Source organism: Myiozetetes cayanensis, unplaced genomic scaffold (assembly GCF_022539395.1).
Source record: "Myiozetetes cayanensis isolate MyiCay16 unplaced genomic scaffold, myiCay2020 scf5-8, whole genome shotgun sequence".
Lineage (NCBI taxonomy): Eukaryota > Metazoa > Chordata > Aves > Passeriformes > Tyrannidae > Myiozetetes > Myiozetetes cayanensis.
This window is the reverse complement of record NW_026087742.1, coordinates 63,075,377-63,092,789: the sequence shown is the minus strand read 5'-3', so window position 1 is coordinate 63,092,789 and position 17,413 is coordinate 63,075,377. Positions and strand designations below refer to the sequence as shown.

The window sequence follows — 17,413 nt, the reverse complement described above, 5'->3', positions numbered from 1 at the left end:
GACTTATTTTCTTTAAAAGAAATTCAGTAAATTCTAAATTCAGTAACTCATTTTACAGCTTGTAATAATTACTCTTTAGAAGGGACAAAAAAAAATGTGACTCTATTTATTCTTCTGTTAAACAGTAAAATACAGGATCTTCGTTCTGGATAATGCTATGAGGCCAACAGATGACACAGTTACAATTGCTGTGCTAGTAAGTATGCAAAAACATGATGAGTTCTTCTTCAACACAGAAACTATCAATAACTTGCACAAAAGATGCAAGAGCAAAACTGTAGCTTTGACTCCTCTCAGTATTTACACATAGTGAGAGATTTCTAGTTGGTTTTGTCCGATACCAGGAGCGTGGAGGGAAACATGACATGAATATCAAAGTAGGAAAGTAAGCAAAGCATTTTCTCTACCATAGGACTAGTACACGAACTTGAACTTTTGGATGTAAATGTTTGACACCTAGTGCATAATTTCATGTTTGCTTTCTCTGTCTCAACAGAATTCAAAAGGATTGGTGGTTAAAAAGTCAGAACGGAAAATAAAGGCAGTGTTCAGTGAACACTTCGAAATACCTGACATTGCTGAGTACGTTACTGCTGTGCCTTTGCATGAAAGCCTATAGATTAGGATTTTGCTAGAAGTACCTTTCAAAATTGTCGCTCTCTCATCATAGGGCAAAGATTAAGCCTATGGTTAATATCTTTTTACCTTTAAGCACCTCATCTTGGAGAGATGAGTCCAGAATTTAATGTTATTATGCTGTAATTAGCAGCATGTTTCCTGACAAGGAAAAATTTTAAAAACTGCTTAAATATCTGCTCAAATGTATGGCTCCATTCAAGAGAGCACTTCTGCAGGGGCTTATTTTGCAAAGTGTCATTAACTATACCTTAATTATTAAATATTAACTATTTCAGCCAGGCTTTTACTTAATATTCAGTGTGTTCTTGCATGTTAGGTTGTTTCTAGTATCACAATGAAGATAAGCTATAGGAAATATTTGATGAGTTCTCTATTTCAGAGGACTTTTCAAAGGTAATACATGTTACATTGGTTTGCAAATATGTTATCTTGTACTTCCTCGTACAGTTATTTTGAGTGTTTTCTAGGACATTTGGAAATATGTTGCTGGTTCCCCCTAGCAAAGAGAAATCCATTAATAAATTGGTTTGGGATGAGATCAAAGTAAGGAAAATATTAGTATTTAGTGATAATTTATATTGGCATTATCAAATATCTGAGGAATCCTAATTAACTATTTTCTGCTGAATCTGAACTTTAGGCCTGGAACTTGGAAAATCAAAGCCTGGTTTCATCAACATGAAATGTCTAATGTTTCTGCTGAATTTGAAGTTAAAAAATATGGTAAGAGAATATTAAATTTGCATTTTTAATATATGAAGTTACTACTATGTGTTAAAAGATGCACTGTAGTGATTAAACCTGGCTCTACTTAGGTACTAAGGACAAATTTCTCAGTGTTTCTGTGCATCATTGCTATCTCTGATCCACAGAAGGAAAACCCCAGTTTTGTATGGTTCCCACTTATATTTAAGAAAAGAAACACCTTTATTTAAATACAGATTTAGCAACTTTTTAAACACTTTTTTAGCATTTGTCACAAAACATTGTAAGGGCTCTCCTACTGCAGAAAAAAAAAAAAAAAGAATGAGATGAGCTCCATTTTAGAGTCATTGTAATTCTCCTAAACTTTTCAGTGAAGAGTAGGATGAAAAAACGGCCTGCTCATTTTCTCTCAGTAGAATTCAGTCTGGAAGTTTATGAGAGTTATTCCTATACTCAAAGAAGCTTTTTTTAAGCAACAGTAAGGGTACTGTGGGAAAAGTGAAAATGTAAAAATGTAACAATTTGGGATAAGAAATTGCTTGACTTATTTGCACTGAAATTATGCCTTCTTGTAAAAGTTAGTGTGGGTTTGTTGTTTTGTAGGGTTTTTTTCTACAAAGACAAAATAAGACCTTGGGATTATATGAAAATCTTGGTTTAACAAAACTGGTTTTGCCTTAGCTAGCAAATGTAACAAAGGAGTGGAGACTACTGCATCCTCCACAAACACCTACATGCAGAAGCGAATTACCCTGACTACATCTACAGGTGCAAATAGTTTGGCTTGATAGGAGCAAATTCAAAGTGACACAGCTGATGCCAGGGATCTCACATCCACACTGAACCCATTTCAGAGTGGGTTTAGTTCAGACTGCTTCTAGTCCAGGGCACTCAATGCCCAGTAGCAGTTGGAGTTTATCTTCTGCCTAAGTTCATTGTAAATAAATGAATAAATGAATTTCGTGGGCTCAAAGACTGCTCCACTATGTGAAGCAAAGCAGAATAAGGGATGATGATCAGAGATTTGCTTCAGTAATGCACTGCTGATTCAAACTAAAACATCCCCTCAATGCAGCTGCATCCTCTTGGTGGGTGTTGCTGCATGCCAGGAGTTTAAGGTATGTTTGAAACTTGCATGTCATGACCTTTCAACTTCTTTTTTTCATGCAGAACTCCCATCTTTTGAAGTCAAACTCATCCCACTTCAGCCATACTACCACATCTGGAATGAAAGCTTTGTGTTTGATATCGAGGCAAAGTAGGTGTGCTCAGAGTCAGGTGGTTTCAGGAGGCAGATAAGTAGATCGTGAACTTTACGGCTTCTTCCTTTTGTTGTCATTAACAGTTACCCCCTTCTGGCTTTACTTGATTCTGACTAATCTTACATACTCTCTGTTTCCACTAATGACTTGAGACATCAGTGTAAAATTCCACCTGGGTTCAAGTCATGCTGATCAAGGGGAGCAAGATTTTCTGAATATTTTAGTTTGCTAGTAAAGGCAGTTGTTTAGGATTCTCCTCTGTGTTGCTCAGTAAGGTTTGAGGCAAACTGATCACTTGGTTTTCTTTATACTTTTCGCTTTTTACATTTAGAAATGTTATAAAGCCACAGATGTGTTATTTAATTCAAGTAGAGATGGATTCAAGGTTGGGTATGGAATTTTTTCAAGGCCCAGTGAAGTTTGTAAGTAATAAGCTACTGCTTGTTTGAGAGTAATGATTTTATGCATCAATGTTTCCAGGGGAATAAATACAAAACCTTCTTGACTGTTGAATTTTCAAGTTTCATAGGAGTCAAAATACTGAAACTGTCTGTTGGGAGAATGACTAAATCAGAACTAGATACATTTGTTTTCCCTTTTTTCTGAAGAAGTGAACATTTTATTAAGTGAGAACAGGCATATGGAAGCAGTTGGTCTTCTTTCATAGTTGAGAGAAATTTATTCAGTTTCAAAGGAGTGAGGAATCTAATTTTTATATCTTTAAAAATCAGAAATTAGTATTTAACAATACCATCAAATAGAGTAGGGTTTTAGGATATTGTCAGACACACTGGATAGTTGATGTGGAAGAATATATCTCCTGTAATAAGGTACTGAATTATCTGCATAATACTGAAATAGTTATTCTGCTTATTTCTCCCTAGATAGACAAAAGCTCAAAATTTATTTCCAGGCAATTTTGATGTGTCAGGGGAGAGTTGAACATGCAGTGTCAGCAAGTAGTGTTAGACTGTCACTAAGAACAGCTCCTTAAAATTAGGTCAGCACCTCATGGTTTTTGAGGTTGATTCACCATATCCCTTAACATTCTTTACCACAAAAGCAAGAATAGGATCACACACAGTTATTGCAGCTAGTACTGTAAAATATATTTAGTGTTATACAGTCGGCAGATTTTTTTGTATGGTAGCCATAATGCAAAATAGCAGAAAGTGAACTGTTTGTATTTTATTACATAGTGATTATTTACTTTTGACCAGTAAAGCTTATTGTATCCATTCGCTTTTAGTATTTTGACTATTAATGATTTGAAATTATTTCTAAATAATATATAAATATACACATGTGACGTTGTTGGGAGATACTTCAGCAGAGAAGTTCATTCTTTTAACTTACTATTCTACAGAATAACTTGTATAATTTTATAAAGGTATTTCATTAAGTTTCCTAGGCAAAACCTCTTTGAGTATTGCCTTTTAGCAACATACACATAATTTAATAGTATAAGAATATCTTATTGATAAGTCACCATTGCACAGTTTATGTCTTTGTAGTTGATGTGAATGGAAGGGAGAAGACAGCCAATACAGAAGGGAGGAAAGATCTAAGTATAGAAATTGCTAATGTAATACACACATAAGCATAAAAAATCCTGGTCTATACAACCAAAGCTTGAGCCTTTATTAAGCACTGACAATAATTAACTGATTAAGTCATTCGGCTTACAGTAATCTTTAGTTAAATAGGAATTAATTATTAACATTTATCTGGGGCCAAGGAGGCCAATGACATCCTGGCCTGTATCAGCAATAATGTGGCCAGCAGGACTAGGGCTCAGCACTGGTGAGGTTGCATCTCAAATCCTGACCTGTGTTCAGTTTTGGGCCCCTCATTACAAGAAGGATGTTGAGGTGCTGGAGCATGTCCAGAGAAGAGCAGCAAAGCTGTTGAGCTGTGGTTGTTTAGCCTGGATAAAAGGATGCTCAAGGGAAACCTCATCACTCTCTACAACTACCTGAAAGGAGATTGTGGTGATGTGGGGGGTCAGTCTCTTCTACCAGGTAACAAGTGACAGAACAAGAAGAAATGGCCTCAGGTTGCACCAAGGGAGGTTTAGATTGGGTATTAGGAAAAATTTCTTCACTGAAAGGGCTGTCAAGCATTTGAACAGGCTGCTCAGGAAGTGGTAAAGTTACCATCCCTGGAGATATTTAGAAAAGGTGGCACTTAGGGACATTGTTTAGTGGTGGACTTGACAGTGCTTGGTTAATAGCCAGATTTTTTCCAACCTTACTGCTTCTATGATTCTGTGTGAGTGCATGTGACTAATGCATCATTATTACTGTGACCATTCATATTTCACCTTGTATTTGACTCTAGAAAGCCCTCCAAATTAAGAGCAGCAAACAAATTATTATTTAATTCAAATATTATCCTCATACAGTAGGAACTTTGTCTGCATTTCAACATGATACCAGAGAAATTATTTGAATCACCTGAGCAGTCAATTAAACAATTCCAGCTGGGTCACAAGCGCCAGAGCTTAGCTGCCAGTGGCTCAGCTGCATGGCAAGAACTTGACCTCATCCATGCAGCACTCCCCAGACAATTTCTGAAACCTTTTTAGGAAGAAGTATGAACCAAGGTCAGCTCAAGGTATTTGTGTGACCACCTTGCTGTTTAGTAGAGCAGGACTGGGCTGGGCTGTGCCAGCTGGCTGCAGTACAACAGCACTGTACTCCTTTAGTTTAATTAACCTGGTCCAAACAGAGCACAGTTGCTAGTTTTGCTGCATGGACCCTGGCACTGTATCCAAGTGGAAAACTGATCCCCCATTCCCACTACTTCTTATCTGGGTTATTTCTAATCTAATTTTATCCCTGACCAGCGTATATCCTATTGGACTTCTGCTCTCCGTCCCTGACCATGCTGGTCCTTCCTTTCCCCAGCACACCTTGAGAGAGCAGACAGAATCCTGAATTTGTCTCTTTTTGCTTGGCTGAACTCAACTCTTCTAATCTCCTCTTGATCGCCTTCAATTCTTTATTTGGTTCTATTGAATAATTACTAGCTTTAATCATGATTCCTTGATACTGTGATATGAAGTGATATCAAATAATTTGCTTTAATTTTAATCCTTTCTAGAATGCTCTCTATGTTATTGCAGCACTTATTTTTGAGTTTATAAACTTCATATATATTTCAATACTCATTAACATCATAATTATTTAAGAAGAAAAATTATGGGTTAATAATTGTTTTGTCTATTGGAAAATGTCCTAGTGGTGCTGCCTGATTTCATCAAAATCAACATATGGAATTCTTGATAATTGAACTTATTTCTCTGAACTGACCGTGCATGTAATAAAATTATTTAGTATATTGAATATTGTTTCCCACAGTTATTACTTCTGGAATTTAATGGAGCTTTCATAAGAACTGCCTTTCAGTTGTTTTGTTGGTACAGATAAGTGCTGCTGATCAGGTCAGTTTGAAAGAGGCTTTGTTTAAACAAAAAAAAACCATTACAGAACAGAGATAAAGCAGGATTTCCACAAGCAAAAGACAACACCATGGCCATGACAAGTCTCATGTAGCACATTAAACACTGTGCTGCCAGTGGATTCCCTCTGCCAGGGTTTCTTTGAATAAGGAGCCAGGTACAGCAACATGCCTTACATGCCCCATCCTTTCTCTCCATGACCTATATGGAATGTTCAGGAATGTTCTGGACAGATACCTATCTCGCAAATATTTCACTTACAAGAGAACCTTATGCTATACTTCCTAAATCCATAGAGGAGATGTGGGGCAGAGGGTGTCTGCTGTACCCAGTGCATGCATTAAAATATCAGCAAGTAGGATCTGTCTCTATAGGTCTTCAGAGGGGCCAAATACTTCGTATCAATCTCTGAAACGATTCTCTGGTCCCTTGTTTCAAAAGCTTTTCTCACGAGGTGTCTCATACAAAGGAATTAGCAGTTCATCTAAGCTAAATAAACTGGATACCTCCCTACCTCCCTCTGGAGGGGATGAGTTATGTAGGACCTTACTATACAACTAAAGTTCTCATTAATTCATTAAAAAAAAAAAAAAAAAAGTTTTGTTTACTCTGGTACAAATTTTGTCAGATATTGTCTCAACATGTGATTCTACCAATGTGATTTACTCCATATATATGTCTGCATTTGAAATCACTACTTGGTACACAGGCCTTCATATTTGAGTTACGAGTGAATGGGACTAGTTGTTGTTTTCAAGCTATTAGTTACAGATGGGATGCCTACAAATATTCCAATTTTATTTCAACATAAAACAGTGTCTGATTTATGCTTGCTTTTTATTAAGATAATGACTCACCTCCTCACTTTTCTTCCTTTCAAAGACACTCTTATGGGAAAGAAATTCAAGGTGCTGCCTATGTGCGATTTGGCATCATTGATGAAAATGAAAACAAAGTGTTTATTCCAGGTCTGGAGCAACAGCTATCTGTAAGTATTCAGTGGAATTATTCTGATTTATTGTACCCAAGCTGAATATTGTCAGAAATTCTGGAAACTTAGAACCCTGCAATACCATAGTCATGATATAAGCAACAGTTTTTATTTCTAATGGCAACAAACCAGTAAAGGCTTGTCACTTCCCCTTTTTCTTTTCCTTTTTTTTTTTTTTCCACTTTCATTTTAGATTCAAAATGGGAAAGGAAGAGTTACTTTAAATACACCACTTTTGGAAGAGAAAGTAAGGAGGAACATTTCCACTCTGGAAGGGTTTCATTTATACGTTGCTGTTACTACTGTAGAAACTGCGAGTGAGTTTCTCATGGTTTAGCTTTTCATGGTTTAGTTGATATAGTCTGTAATATTTATACTGACATTTCTGTTCATGTGGGAAATCTTGTGCCACTAGATTAATCTTTTCTGCAAAGCTTGCTCATGCTGTAGTGCCTGACAGTCTCTTTCATCTGACCCCCTTCTGTACAAAACCTTCATTTTATGTAGCATTCACTTATGTGAACCCAAACATCCCGACCACTTTAAATGCCCTATGTGGTCCTGCGTGGTCTTCCATTGCTGCTCTGGAAGTACTCTGTAACTTCAGGTCTCCTGTGACTACTGTCCTATAGGGTCTGTCCCACATGAAATAGCCCTGTGAGAATATCTGAGATATCTGAGTCCCTCTGAAGTGGCATCAGACACATGTGTGAATGCAAATAAATTGTTCCCCATAAGATCCCACTGATCACTTGCCTTAGCCACATCCATGCCTTACATATATATAAATTTATTTGTTGCACTTGATAACTTGCTTTCTACCTCAGCTGGCTAAGCTGTCAGGTTAGAGGTAAGGCATATATATTAACGCCACAGTGCAATGCAGAAGAGAATTTAACGCTTGGGAGTCTTGTTTGTCCTCTCATGTCCCGCAGTTTTATCAGACAGCGGTACTTGGCATATGCATGAGCACAGTATAGTCCAAATTGCTTGATCTTGCTGTTCATCTGGGACATGAGCCTGGAGCATGCCTTCCAGAGTTTCTAGTGGCTGCTTGCAGTTGTTCTCCTAGGGCACAGATAATAACAGAGCAAACTTCTGAAGCTGAATCTGTGACATAGCTGACCTTTCCAACAGGGGCAAGATTTTTCTTTTTCTTCATAGAGAAATTGATCCCCTTTATTTTAGGTATCTAAAAGTAAAGTATCTAGTCAGAGCTCAGGCATTTCATGTAGTCAGTATAGAGAACGGATGGGTAAAACTGCACTCCAGATGTGGCTGTTCCCAATAGCTATAGAAGTAGTCTTAGCTTAGAATTACAAGAATTCTATAAACCCCTAGAAATCCTACACATTAAGTAGGATTCATTAAAATCCTAAAATTAAGACGAATTCATTGCAGCTGTGCAGTTCTTTAGTATAACCTACTATAGATGCTAGCATGCACTATTGCCACAACATTTGTGGCAAGAGCAAAAGGGGCTGAAGGAAGAACTCCTCTTACTGTACCATCATGGTGGGCACAAGTATGTCTCACATGGTGAGACATACTCTCTGTCACACTGTGCACACCGTCCCTTTCTGCCACAGGCAGGCTACCTATGTGTACTTGCTGAGCTTGGAACTAATTACATGCATGACAGGGCAAGGGTGGTGGGCTTTACTGACACCTCTCAGCCTTGGAGTGTTAGAGTGGAAAATAAGGATGTTGAAATATGTTTCTAAATTCATTTGGTTTAAAACAAGCTGTGCAACTAGTTTCTTTAGATATAGTTATTTGTAGTGGTGTAACTAGAAGTTAACTGGAAGAATTACTGTTTTAACTGGAAGAATCTTAGATGGAAAGCAATTGCTCAAGCTGCCAGGTTACAGAAGATGACATTAGGTAATATTAACACTCCTTAGTAGCTGAAAATGAAAAAAAAAAAATCTTTCAGAAAATTAGTTATCTAAGGTCCCAACCCCTCTACCAATTCTGAGTGGCTTCTATGTTAGACTTTCATGGAGCCTTTATCCAGGAATGGAGCCTCAGCAGCTCAGAAAGGGAGGTGTGGGGTTGCAGTGGCTGCTGTTGTAGAGTGCCTTTTGTTTTCAGGTACTTTGTTTTAACTGATGTATTAGAGAGGAATTTTTATTCATCCCCTGTTAAAGACTGAAACTCATGTGTGGGGATCATATCTCACTTTCCTTTGTATATGTTGCTAAAGATGAAACTAATCTTGGAAACAGAAATGAGGGTTGTTGTAGTTATATTGAAGTACGTAGTTATTGCCCTCATAGCAACAGGTACTCTTTGATATTAACAGGTGGTGAGATGAGGGAAGAGGAACTCAACAATGTGAAGTTTGTGAAATCTCCTTATGCTGTTGATCTGTCCAACACCAAAAAGTATTTTGTGCCTGGAGCCCCCTTCTCTGTTGTGGTATGTAGTATTCAGCCAATTGTATCTGTTTGCCTCCCAAGTAATGCATTTGCATCTGCCCTTTTTCCTTATCTGATCCAGTGGGAGCTCTACAGGACAGAGACCTTTAGGAATAGGTCCAAAACAGACATACAGTTTGTGTCTGGTTTGTCTTGTTTCTGTGCACTCAGAGCCTGAGCAGCCAGAAAATGATGTTTTTCTGCTCTGGAAGTCAATGTGCACTGTTGCCCTACAAGATTTTATAAAACAGAAGTCTCTTCCTCACTTCCAATCAAAATATTAAAATAATAATATTGTATCAAATTAGTCCCTTACCAAATTATAATTCTGAAAACTAAACCAGCATACTGCCTTTTTTAAAAAAATGCATTTAAATTTTTACTGTTTTAACCTTCACACCTTCAAGTTTTTCTACAGATTTACAACAAGTTAAAGTCATAAATTTACCTTATAATAGTTAAAGAAAAATATCTCTGGGACCAACTTAGACCAAACAGATGCCAAGTGAATATCTAAGGCAGATCTTAATCCTTATTCACAGATTTTTACCTTAGTTGGAGTCTGGACTGAGTCGATTTCTACCCCATTCTGTCAAAGCTCAAATTTTTGAACAATAATGTGTACACTTTTGTATTTCTTCTCAGTTTCTAAAAATAACTGCTTCTTATTTGTAAACCTTTTTTAACCCAGGATTTCCTTTAAGTAACAAAATCTTTTTTTTTTTTTTTTTTCCCAATAGGCATCTGTCACTTTGGTTGATGGTTCTCCTGCTGGCTCCCTACCTGTCACTGCTACTGTTACCTTGCCTGGAAAAGCCCCAATGAAGAAGACTGCACTCTCTAATAAAGAGGGCCTAATCTCCCTTACATTCAACATCCCCAGAGATGCCCAAAGGCTTGAAATAATGGTAAAGAAAACCCAAACATCCATGTTTAAAAGTATACCGCTGGGAAGAACTCAGAAGACAATTACAAACGACTGTGAAGATGATCAGTTTTCAATAAATTGGCACAGAGGGTGGAGCATCATTTTTTTACACCATCTGCAGAGCTTTTTCCAGATTGTGTAGGATATTTTAAAGAGACCAGGGGACTGAGGGATGTCTCACTGACATGAAGGGCACTCTGGTACATCAGAGCCTCAGGGGTACATGCATTGGTTGTAGTGGTGCATTTTGTTTGGTGTTTCAATATCCATTTTCCTGGCATGAAGGACAGAAATAGGACTGTGAGGACTCACCATGGGAAATGACAGGAAATTATGAAAAGAAGGTGAAGAAAAAGGTCCTGAGCAATGCAGAGAGTAGGCTACATCTGCCCACTCAGGGGGTTCATTTAAGTGCACAATATAAAATGGGGAAAAAAACTTCTCTGAGTACAAAATCACTTTTGAGTGATTTTGGGGCATTGATTCTTATTCAGAAGAGCCAAGAATGAAAAATACCAGATTAAAATGCAACAAGAGACAAAATGGGGTGAGAGAATAAAATAGTTAAAACTCTGTTTTTTGGTGAGAGGTTCTGCTAATGAGGTCTTGGCATTCATCTCACTTCACAGCATTTCCCAAATAATCCTGCAAGATATGAGTCAATGGTGACTCATGTACTGTCTCCTGCGGGACACTTGATTTACTCTGTCTTTTTCTTCCCTGACAGGTAAAGGCTGAAGAGGGAAAAGAAAAATTAGAATCACCTGAAGCCAGTATCAGAGCTGAAAGATACCAGTCTGCTTCCCAAAACTACCTCAGCATCAGCATCCCACATGCTGTTGTGGCACCTGGAGATACCTTACGCATCACTTTGAATGACATTCATCAGTCTGGCAGTGGAAAGATTGACTATTTCTATTATATGGTAAACAAAATAGTATCACATCAGTAATTTCTTTTAGAAATTATACAACCCAGAAGATTTATCAGGTTATTAATGCATGGGGAAACAGAGGGGGCCCAGCAAAGGGTGAGACAATCAGTGTTCTGGCACACCTGACCCACCAAGAAAGGCTGAACGAATTGGGCTTGTTCAGTTTGGTGAGGAGACTTGGAGTGAGTTACTAGCGATCTAAAATTACTTGAAGAGGAATTACAGACATAATGAGAGACAAACTTTCAAACCTTAATGAGAGGCAAATTTTCCTAGGTGTTGGCACACAATATAACAAGGGATCAAGGCTATAAATTATGGGCTGGAAGGTTGATTTTGGAAAAATCTATTCACTAGTGATGAATGCAATACAAAAGATTTCCCAGAGGGTTTAGGGACTTGCCATCCTCAGAAAAACCTCAACACACAACTAGAGAAAAACCACATCTGGCCTAATCTTACACTGGTGATGTCTCATCTCAGAGCAGGCAGTTGGACTAGAGACCTCAATAAGTCCCTTCCAAAAACTATTTCTATCATTCTATTATTTTTATATATTTATATATGTTCTGGGGCATGTAATACACAAATCTTGTAATTTTTTCTCCTGAAGAAGGACACATAAGTACAAATTTTAGTCTGTAGTTTCTAATGCAGTCTAAGGCAAATAGATCCATGTGGGGTAGTGTTTGTCTGCATAATTATGTGGATGTTTTTGAAAGAACTGACAGCTTTAAAAGCTGAAATCCCAGGCAAATAACTTGTATGATATCTATACAAATTTTATCTTAATCCAAATTTCTTTAAATCCAGATCTTGTTCTTTCACACTCCTTCCAATCTGTATTCTTTCCTCATAATATTATTTTCATAGGTCTGACTCCCATAAATGCTTCCCCCCCCCCCCCAGCTATTACAGAACTGCCCACCTGGTTGTGGACAGGTTATCCATGTATATAAGGTTCTGTCCCTGCAACTAGAAAACCTAGTCCTATTCTAAGGGACCTTGAATATATAAAAAATGTCTTTTATAATTAACTACTGTTTTGTTTTTTTGTTTGTCTGTTTTTTCACAAATAATACATGATTTTTTTATTACCCTGGCTCCACATTACCTGCTTTTGGTGTTAGTTAACTAGTAGGTCAGTGTTACCTCCTGCAAAGATTGTCATGAATGATACTGCAGGCTTTGGCTGTTATGACCCTAAATAACATTCTACAACTGAAAAGCAGATCTGTAGGTAGAATAGTGAGGAAACCATCTTGCTCAGTCTGGAATCAGGAATGCACAGTACTTATTTTGCTGAAGGAGACAAACGTATTCATGGGTACATTCCAGGAGTGAATCCTTTGGATGTGAAATGTGTTTAATCCCCTGCTCCCTCTCTTCATCCTAATTTCTTTTGGCTGCATAAATTTCCCAGGATGATAAACACCACAGACACCAGTTCCTATTTATTTTTAATAGGACTCTGATATATTGTAATAATTGTATTCCTAGGAGTTAAGTTTAGGTTTGTGGGTTAATTTTCATTGGATGACAGCACAGGGTTGGAATTGATGCTGCCAGGCTCTGGGAAGGGATAGTACTGACTTAGCAGAGTGTGTAGGAGATGTGGTGAGAGACACTGCTAGAGCTCAGCAGCGAGGCTCTCTCCCAAACTTTGGTCATCTAAATGAGGGCAGCAAGGATTTCAGAGAAGGCTGCAGCATGTCTTTGTTTCTTCCAGAAGCCCATTCATTGTGTGTTTAGGAAAACTTCACGTGTTTTGTTCAGGGAAGAACACTGTCAGTCCTGCCACTGTCTGTTTTTCGTTCCACTGACAACCCAAGAAGAAAGGAGTTAAATAATGAAAGGTGGACTGAAGTCAGTTAAAGGCTGTGATATTTTATCCTAGTATTTTTTTGATGAAACCTCCCATTCCAACCTTTTCACACCATCTGAAAGATTCAGTATTGATTACAGATTAAATAAAGCTGATAACCTCATGGGGGTGATGGTCAGTCATAGTAGTAGACAAAGATAAGACTGACATCTGGATGCCTCTTTTCAAGCTGTAAGATTGAGTGGAGGGTGGCAGATTTATGTTCAAACCTGAGCCACAAGACCATTGCAGCAGAGGCTCACCACCACACTGTGTGCTAGTCTCCTCCAGGCTACTTGTATACAGGTTGAGAATTAAAGCTGTTAAGTGCTATCAGAAGAAAATATGTTTTAAACAAAAATCACTACAGAAAATTATATCTATGTATATATACACATATATATCTATGTAAAATTATGCAAAATAATACCCATTCTAGGGTGTATTCTCAGTATTTGATTTCTGTTTGTTTCTGCCTTGCAGGTTGTGACAAAGGGACAAGCTGAGCTTTTGGGAAGGGTCCCATCCTCAGAAAAAATTATAAACCTTAAAATCACAGAGAAGATGGTGCCTGCCTTTCGCTTTTTAGCCTACTACTTCATTGCAAACGAGGGCCGTCAAGACATTGTTGCCGATTCCGTATGGGTGGACGTTATGGATGTCTGTGAAGGAAAGGTACTTCCAGAGCTTGCAGCTTCTGTTACTGTATTCCAAACTGAAAACAAAAACATGGGGTATCAGCAGCAATGCAGGCCTGGGGTTAAAAAGTGAAAGATGTATCATCTTTATTGAAAAACAAGGGAGTCGTCAGAATTTGTGCTGAAAATTTTCTAAGCTATACCACTTAGAAAGGCTCCCAAGAGTGACAGAAGAGATACAATGACAAAAGTCAGTTATGTTTAAGCTGGCATATCTACTAAGGATTCCCTATTAGTTTCATAATCACCATCCCTACTCCCTCCTAGACCATGAAGTGTCTACTTTAGAATCAGACTTGGGTTTACCCAGTCATGTTAAAAAATGCAAGTGTGAAATAGAAAACAGGTAGTATTATTACAGACTGATTTAAGTCAGTTAATTTTGTACATTAATTAGTCTTCTCCTGTATTTCATGGCAATTTTGTTTCCACTGGAAAATGACAAAATTATGTTGAAGACCCTAGTTCAGCAATCCCTTACACATACTTTCAACTCCCACTGGTGCTTCCCATTGAAAGTCAGTGTCCAATATTCTGCAAGACACATTTGTTAGTTCCCCATGATGTACTTCAGTGGAAAATATCTGCACCTCCATCTTCCAAAACACAGGATCTCAGGTAGAAGCACCACAAAACAGGAACATTCCCCAGACTCTGACTGCTGACGATCACAGCTGACAGTATTCCTAGCCCAAAGAGTCTTCACTTTTTATTAACAAATTTGATATTTTTTGTTTCAATCTTTTCTATTTAGATTAAAGTGAGAACAGAAAAAGAGACATATGAACCAACAGACATCATCAATTTACAGATTGAAACGGACCATGTGGGAAAAGTTGCCTTAGCTGTGGTTGATAAAGCAGTGTTTATTCTGAATAAGAAAAATAAGCTTACAGCCAAAAAAGTAAGATATTTCTAAGAAAAAAATTTTCTGTGACTAATGTGAGGATCAAAATGTAATTAATGGCTATTAATTACTTAAACTTACAGATTTGCTAAACTTGAAAATGTTCTTTTCTTTTGCAATTTATTGTCTACTTAAGATGAATGGTATATTTAAGATGGGAATTTCCATGCAATGGCAGACAAGTTTGTAAATTAAAAAAGCATTGGTTGAAATCACTTCCTAACTAAAACATCCCTCAACTCTAATCTCAGTTTCCAAATGCAGCTTGTACCTCCAGTTTGTCTTGCTTCTGTGAATCAAAGGCTACAAGAATGTTTCTAATATATATATATATATATAAACCTTTTACAAGCATGTATAGTACATCTGTACTATTTTGTTTGGCAGGTATTTAATGCTATGAATTCGTATGATCTTGGATGTTCTGCAGGTGGTGGTTCGAATAGTGTTCAAGTTTTTACTGATGTTGGTCTGGCTTTTTTATCAGATACAATTCAATCCAGCATTCGGGAAGGTAAGTGCAATCTGCCCTCTACTTTACATGTTTGTATAAGACCACTGTATAAGATCTGGCAAGGCTGATTGCTGAAAAACCAGAAACATTTTATTGTGATGTTGTAAAATCTCCTTTGCTTCTGGATTTTTCTTCTTCTGTTCTTCCATTGGGTGCTGGAAGTTCAGATAGACCAGATGATGGCTGCTGGTCCTTTGGTGACCACCTCACCTGGGACAGGTAGCAGCTGACCATGGCCGGAAGGTAACTTGATAAACTGTGGGTCTTCTGTGAATGAAATGGGTCCTGAGATGGGTCTTCATGAATAATGTGAATGATCAGACTGTTCCTGTCCTGTTATCATGGCAAGCTCTTCTGTTCTGCCTTCCCAGGATATAAATGCCTCCATGGTACCAGAAGGCAGAAGAGATCTTTGGATTTTCAGAAGAAAATGTCAGGAATTGGTATGTCTGCTCACCTGGGTGGCCTGAAAGGCTTAGCAGGGGAAGGCAAAGGAATCTGGCAAGGATCTAGGGGGGTAAAAAGTGATGGCATAATAAAGGTTACCAAGATATTCTTAGTCCCAGTTCTTGCATTAAGTGACATAACCTAGCACAAGTGTTTATACTATGCTGCGTGACCTGATGCATCATTCATCAAAACAGCTAAACAAAAAAGAAACCTGAAAAACAAATCCCAACAAAACCAAAAAAAAAAAAATGCAAATGGAAACTAATTCTCCACAATCTCTCAACTGTGAAGTACTTCTACTAGATGTCCTGTAATCAGTCACGACTTCGAGGCTTTTCAAAGTTATTTGTATGGCCAGAAAACGTTTCATAGTTCCTATTTTTTTTCTTGATATTCTACTTTAAAGTTGTGCTAATTTTAGTACTTTGTGCTTCAATTAAGAGAAGAGTTAGTATAACATTTGGTCTAAATTAGAAAAAAAATAATTTTACACAAATTGACATCTCCTTGCCGGAAGACATGACGGCTTGAGGCTATCATCTTCTTTACTTTTGAAATCAGGCTCTTTATTTGAGAAGGAAAACACTTCCATGGCTATTTCTACTAAGATGTCTAATTTCAACCTGCCAAGGAGGTGTTTTTAATTCACAGTCTGACTGTGAAGAGAAAGGTTAGAATAGAATATCTAGGATGATATAGGGACTGTATTTTCCTCCTGTGTTTGTGGACTGCTTTTAGGATGGAGAAAAAGTCCCTGGCTGAAGCTTGACTGTTGCAATAGAAACTAATGTTAATGGCAAAGAATGACAGATACAAGCATGATAAACATCTTCACACTTGTTGCTACTTACACAGCACTAATTCTGGGCTTTAATTGTATTGCAGCCAGCAAATACCAAAACACTGAACTACAAAAATGCTGTCAAGATGGAATGAAATTAAATCCCATGAGGTTTCCTTGTGCAAAAAGACTAACAAGGGTGTCTGGCTCCCGCGAATGCAGGAACGCATTCCAGGACTGCTGTGAGAAAGCCACAGCCCTCAGGAAGGAGGCGAAGCGGAGGAACAGAGTGGGCTTGGCACGACGTAAAGAGCAGTGGCATACAGCTGCTCCTTCTTTCACACTTCATATGGTGGCAAGGGAGGGTTAAGGGGCATTTAGTGCTGTGGGGCTGGGGAGGAAGTTTTCACATCAGGGTTGCAGTGGGCAACAGTAGAGTGCAGCACCCACACAGCATTGCATCTTCGCACCCGTACACTGGGAAGGTGGGAGTGGGATGGGATAACTTCCTGGGGCGAGAAAACACAGGAATCACTTTAGCCCAGAACAGCCTTGTGGAGGAGCTGTTTTTCCCTGCCCAAACCCCAGGAAGGCCACAGAGAGCAGAGCAGCAAAGTGGGCTCAGCGAGGTCTGGGTTCAGGGCTATAAGTGGTCTTAGATCCATGACTGTTTTATTAGTGGCAATACTGTTGTAACACATGAGGATCTCCCAGACACCTTGTCATGAGAAGGGACCACTTTAGACAGAAATAATTTTGTCTCCCTTTCTACTCACCAAAGTCTGTTTCTGACCACACAGGTTACATCTTGCCTCATGTTAAAAAACAAACAAACAAAAAAAAATTACTTGGCAGAG

At 38.1% G+C, this 17,413-nt stretch overlaps 1 protein-coding gene across 3 annotated transcripts in view; it reads left to right on the top strand.

The window, feature by feature from the left end:
- The window catches only part of LOC126648535 (complement C4-like), a 57,963-nt gene that overhangs the window by 15,448 nt on the left and 25,102 nt on the right, over positions 1–17,413 (top strand). For all 3 annotated transcript variants that reach the window (XM_050331613.1, XM_050331614.1, XM_050331612.1), the window contains 14 exons: positions 126–196; positions 497–582; positions 1,280–1,362; positions 2,515–2,602; positions 6,952–7,057; positions 7,254–7,377; positions 9,366–9,481; positions 10,221–10,388; positions 11,136–11,333; positions 13,690–13,881; positions 14,659–14,808; positions 15,199–15,325; positions 15,697–15,768; positions 16,661–16,861. In XM_050331613.1, the coding sequence (XP_050187570.1) occupies positions 126–196; positions 497–582; positions 1,280–1,362; positions 2,515–2,602; positions 6,952–7,057; positions 7,254–7,377; positions 9,366–9,481; positions 10,221–10,388; positions 11,136–11,333; positions 13,690–13,881; positions 14,659–14,808; positions 15,199–15,325; positions 15,697–15,768; positions 16,661–16,861 (1,782 nt within the window). The remainder of the gene's footprint in view (positions 1–125; positions 197–496; positions 583–1,279; positions 1,363–2,514; positions 2,603–6,951; positions 7,058–7,253; positions 7,378–9,365; positions 9,482–10,220; positions 10,389–11,135; positions 11,334–13,689; positions 13,882–14,658; positions 14,809–15,198; positions 15,326–15,696; positions 15,769–16,660; positions 16,862–17,413) is intronic.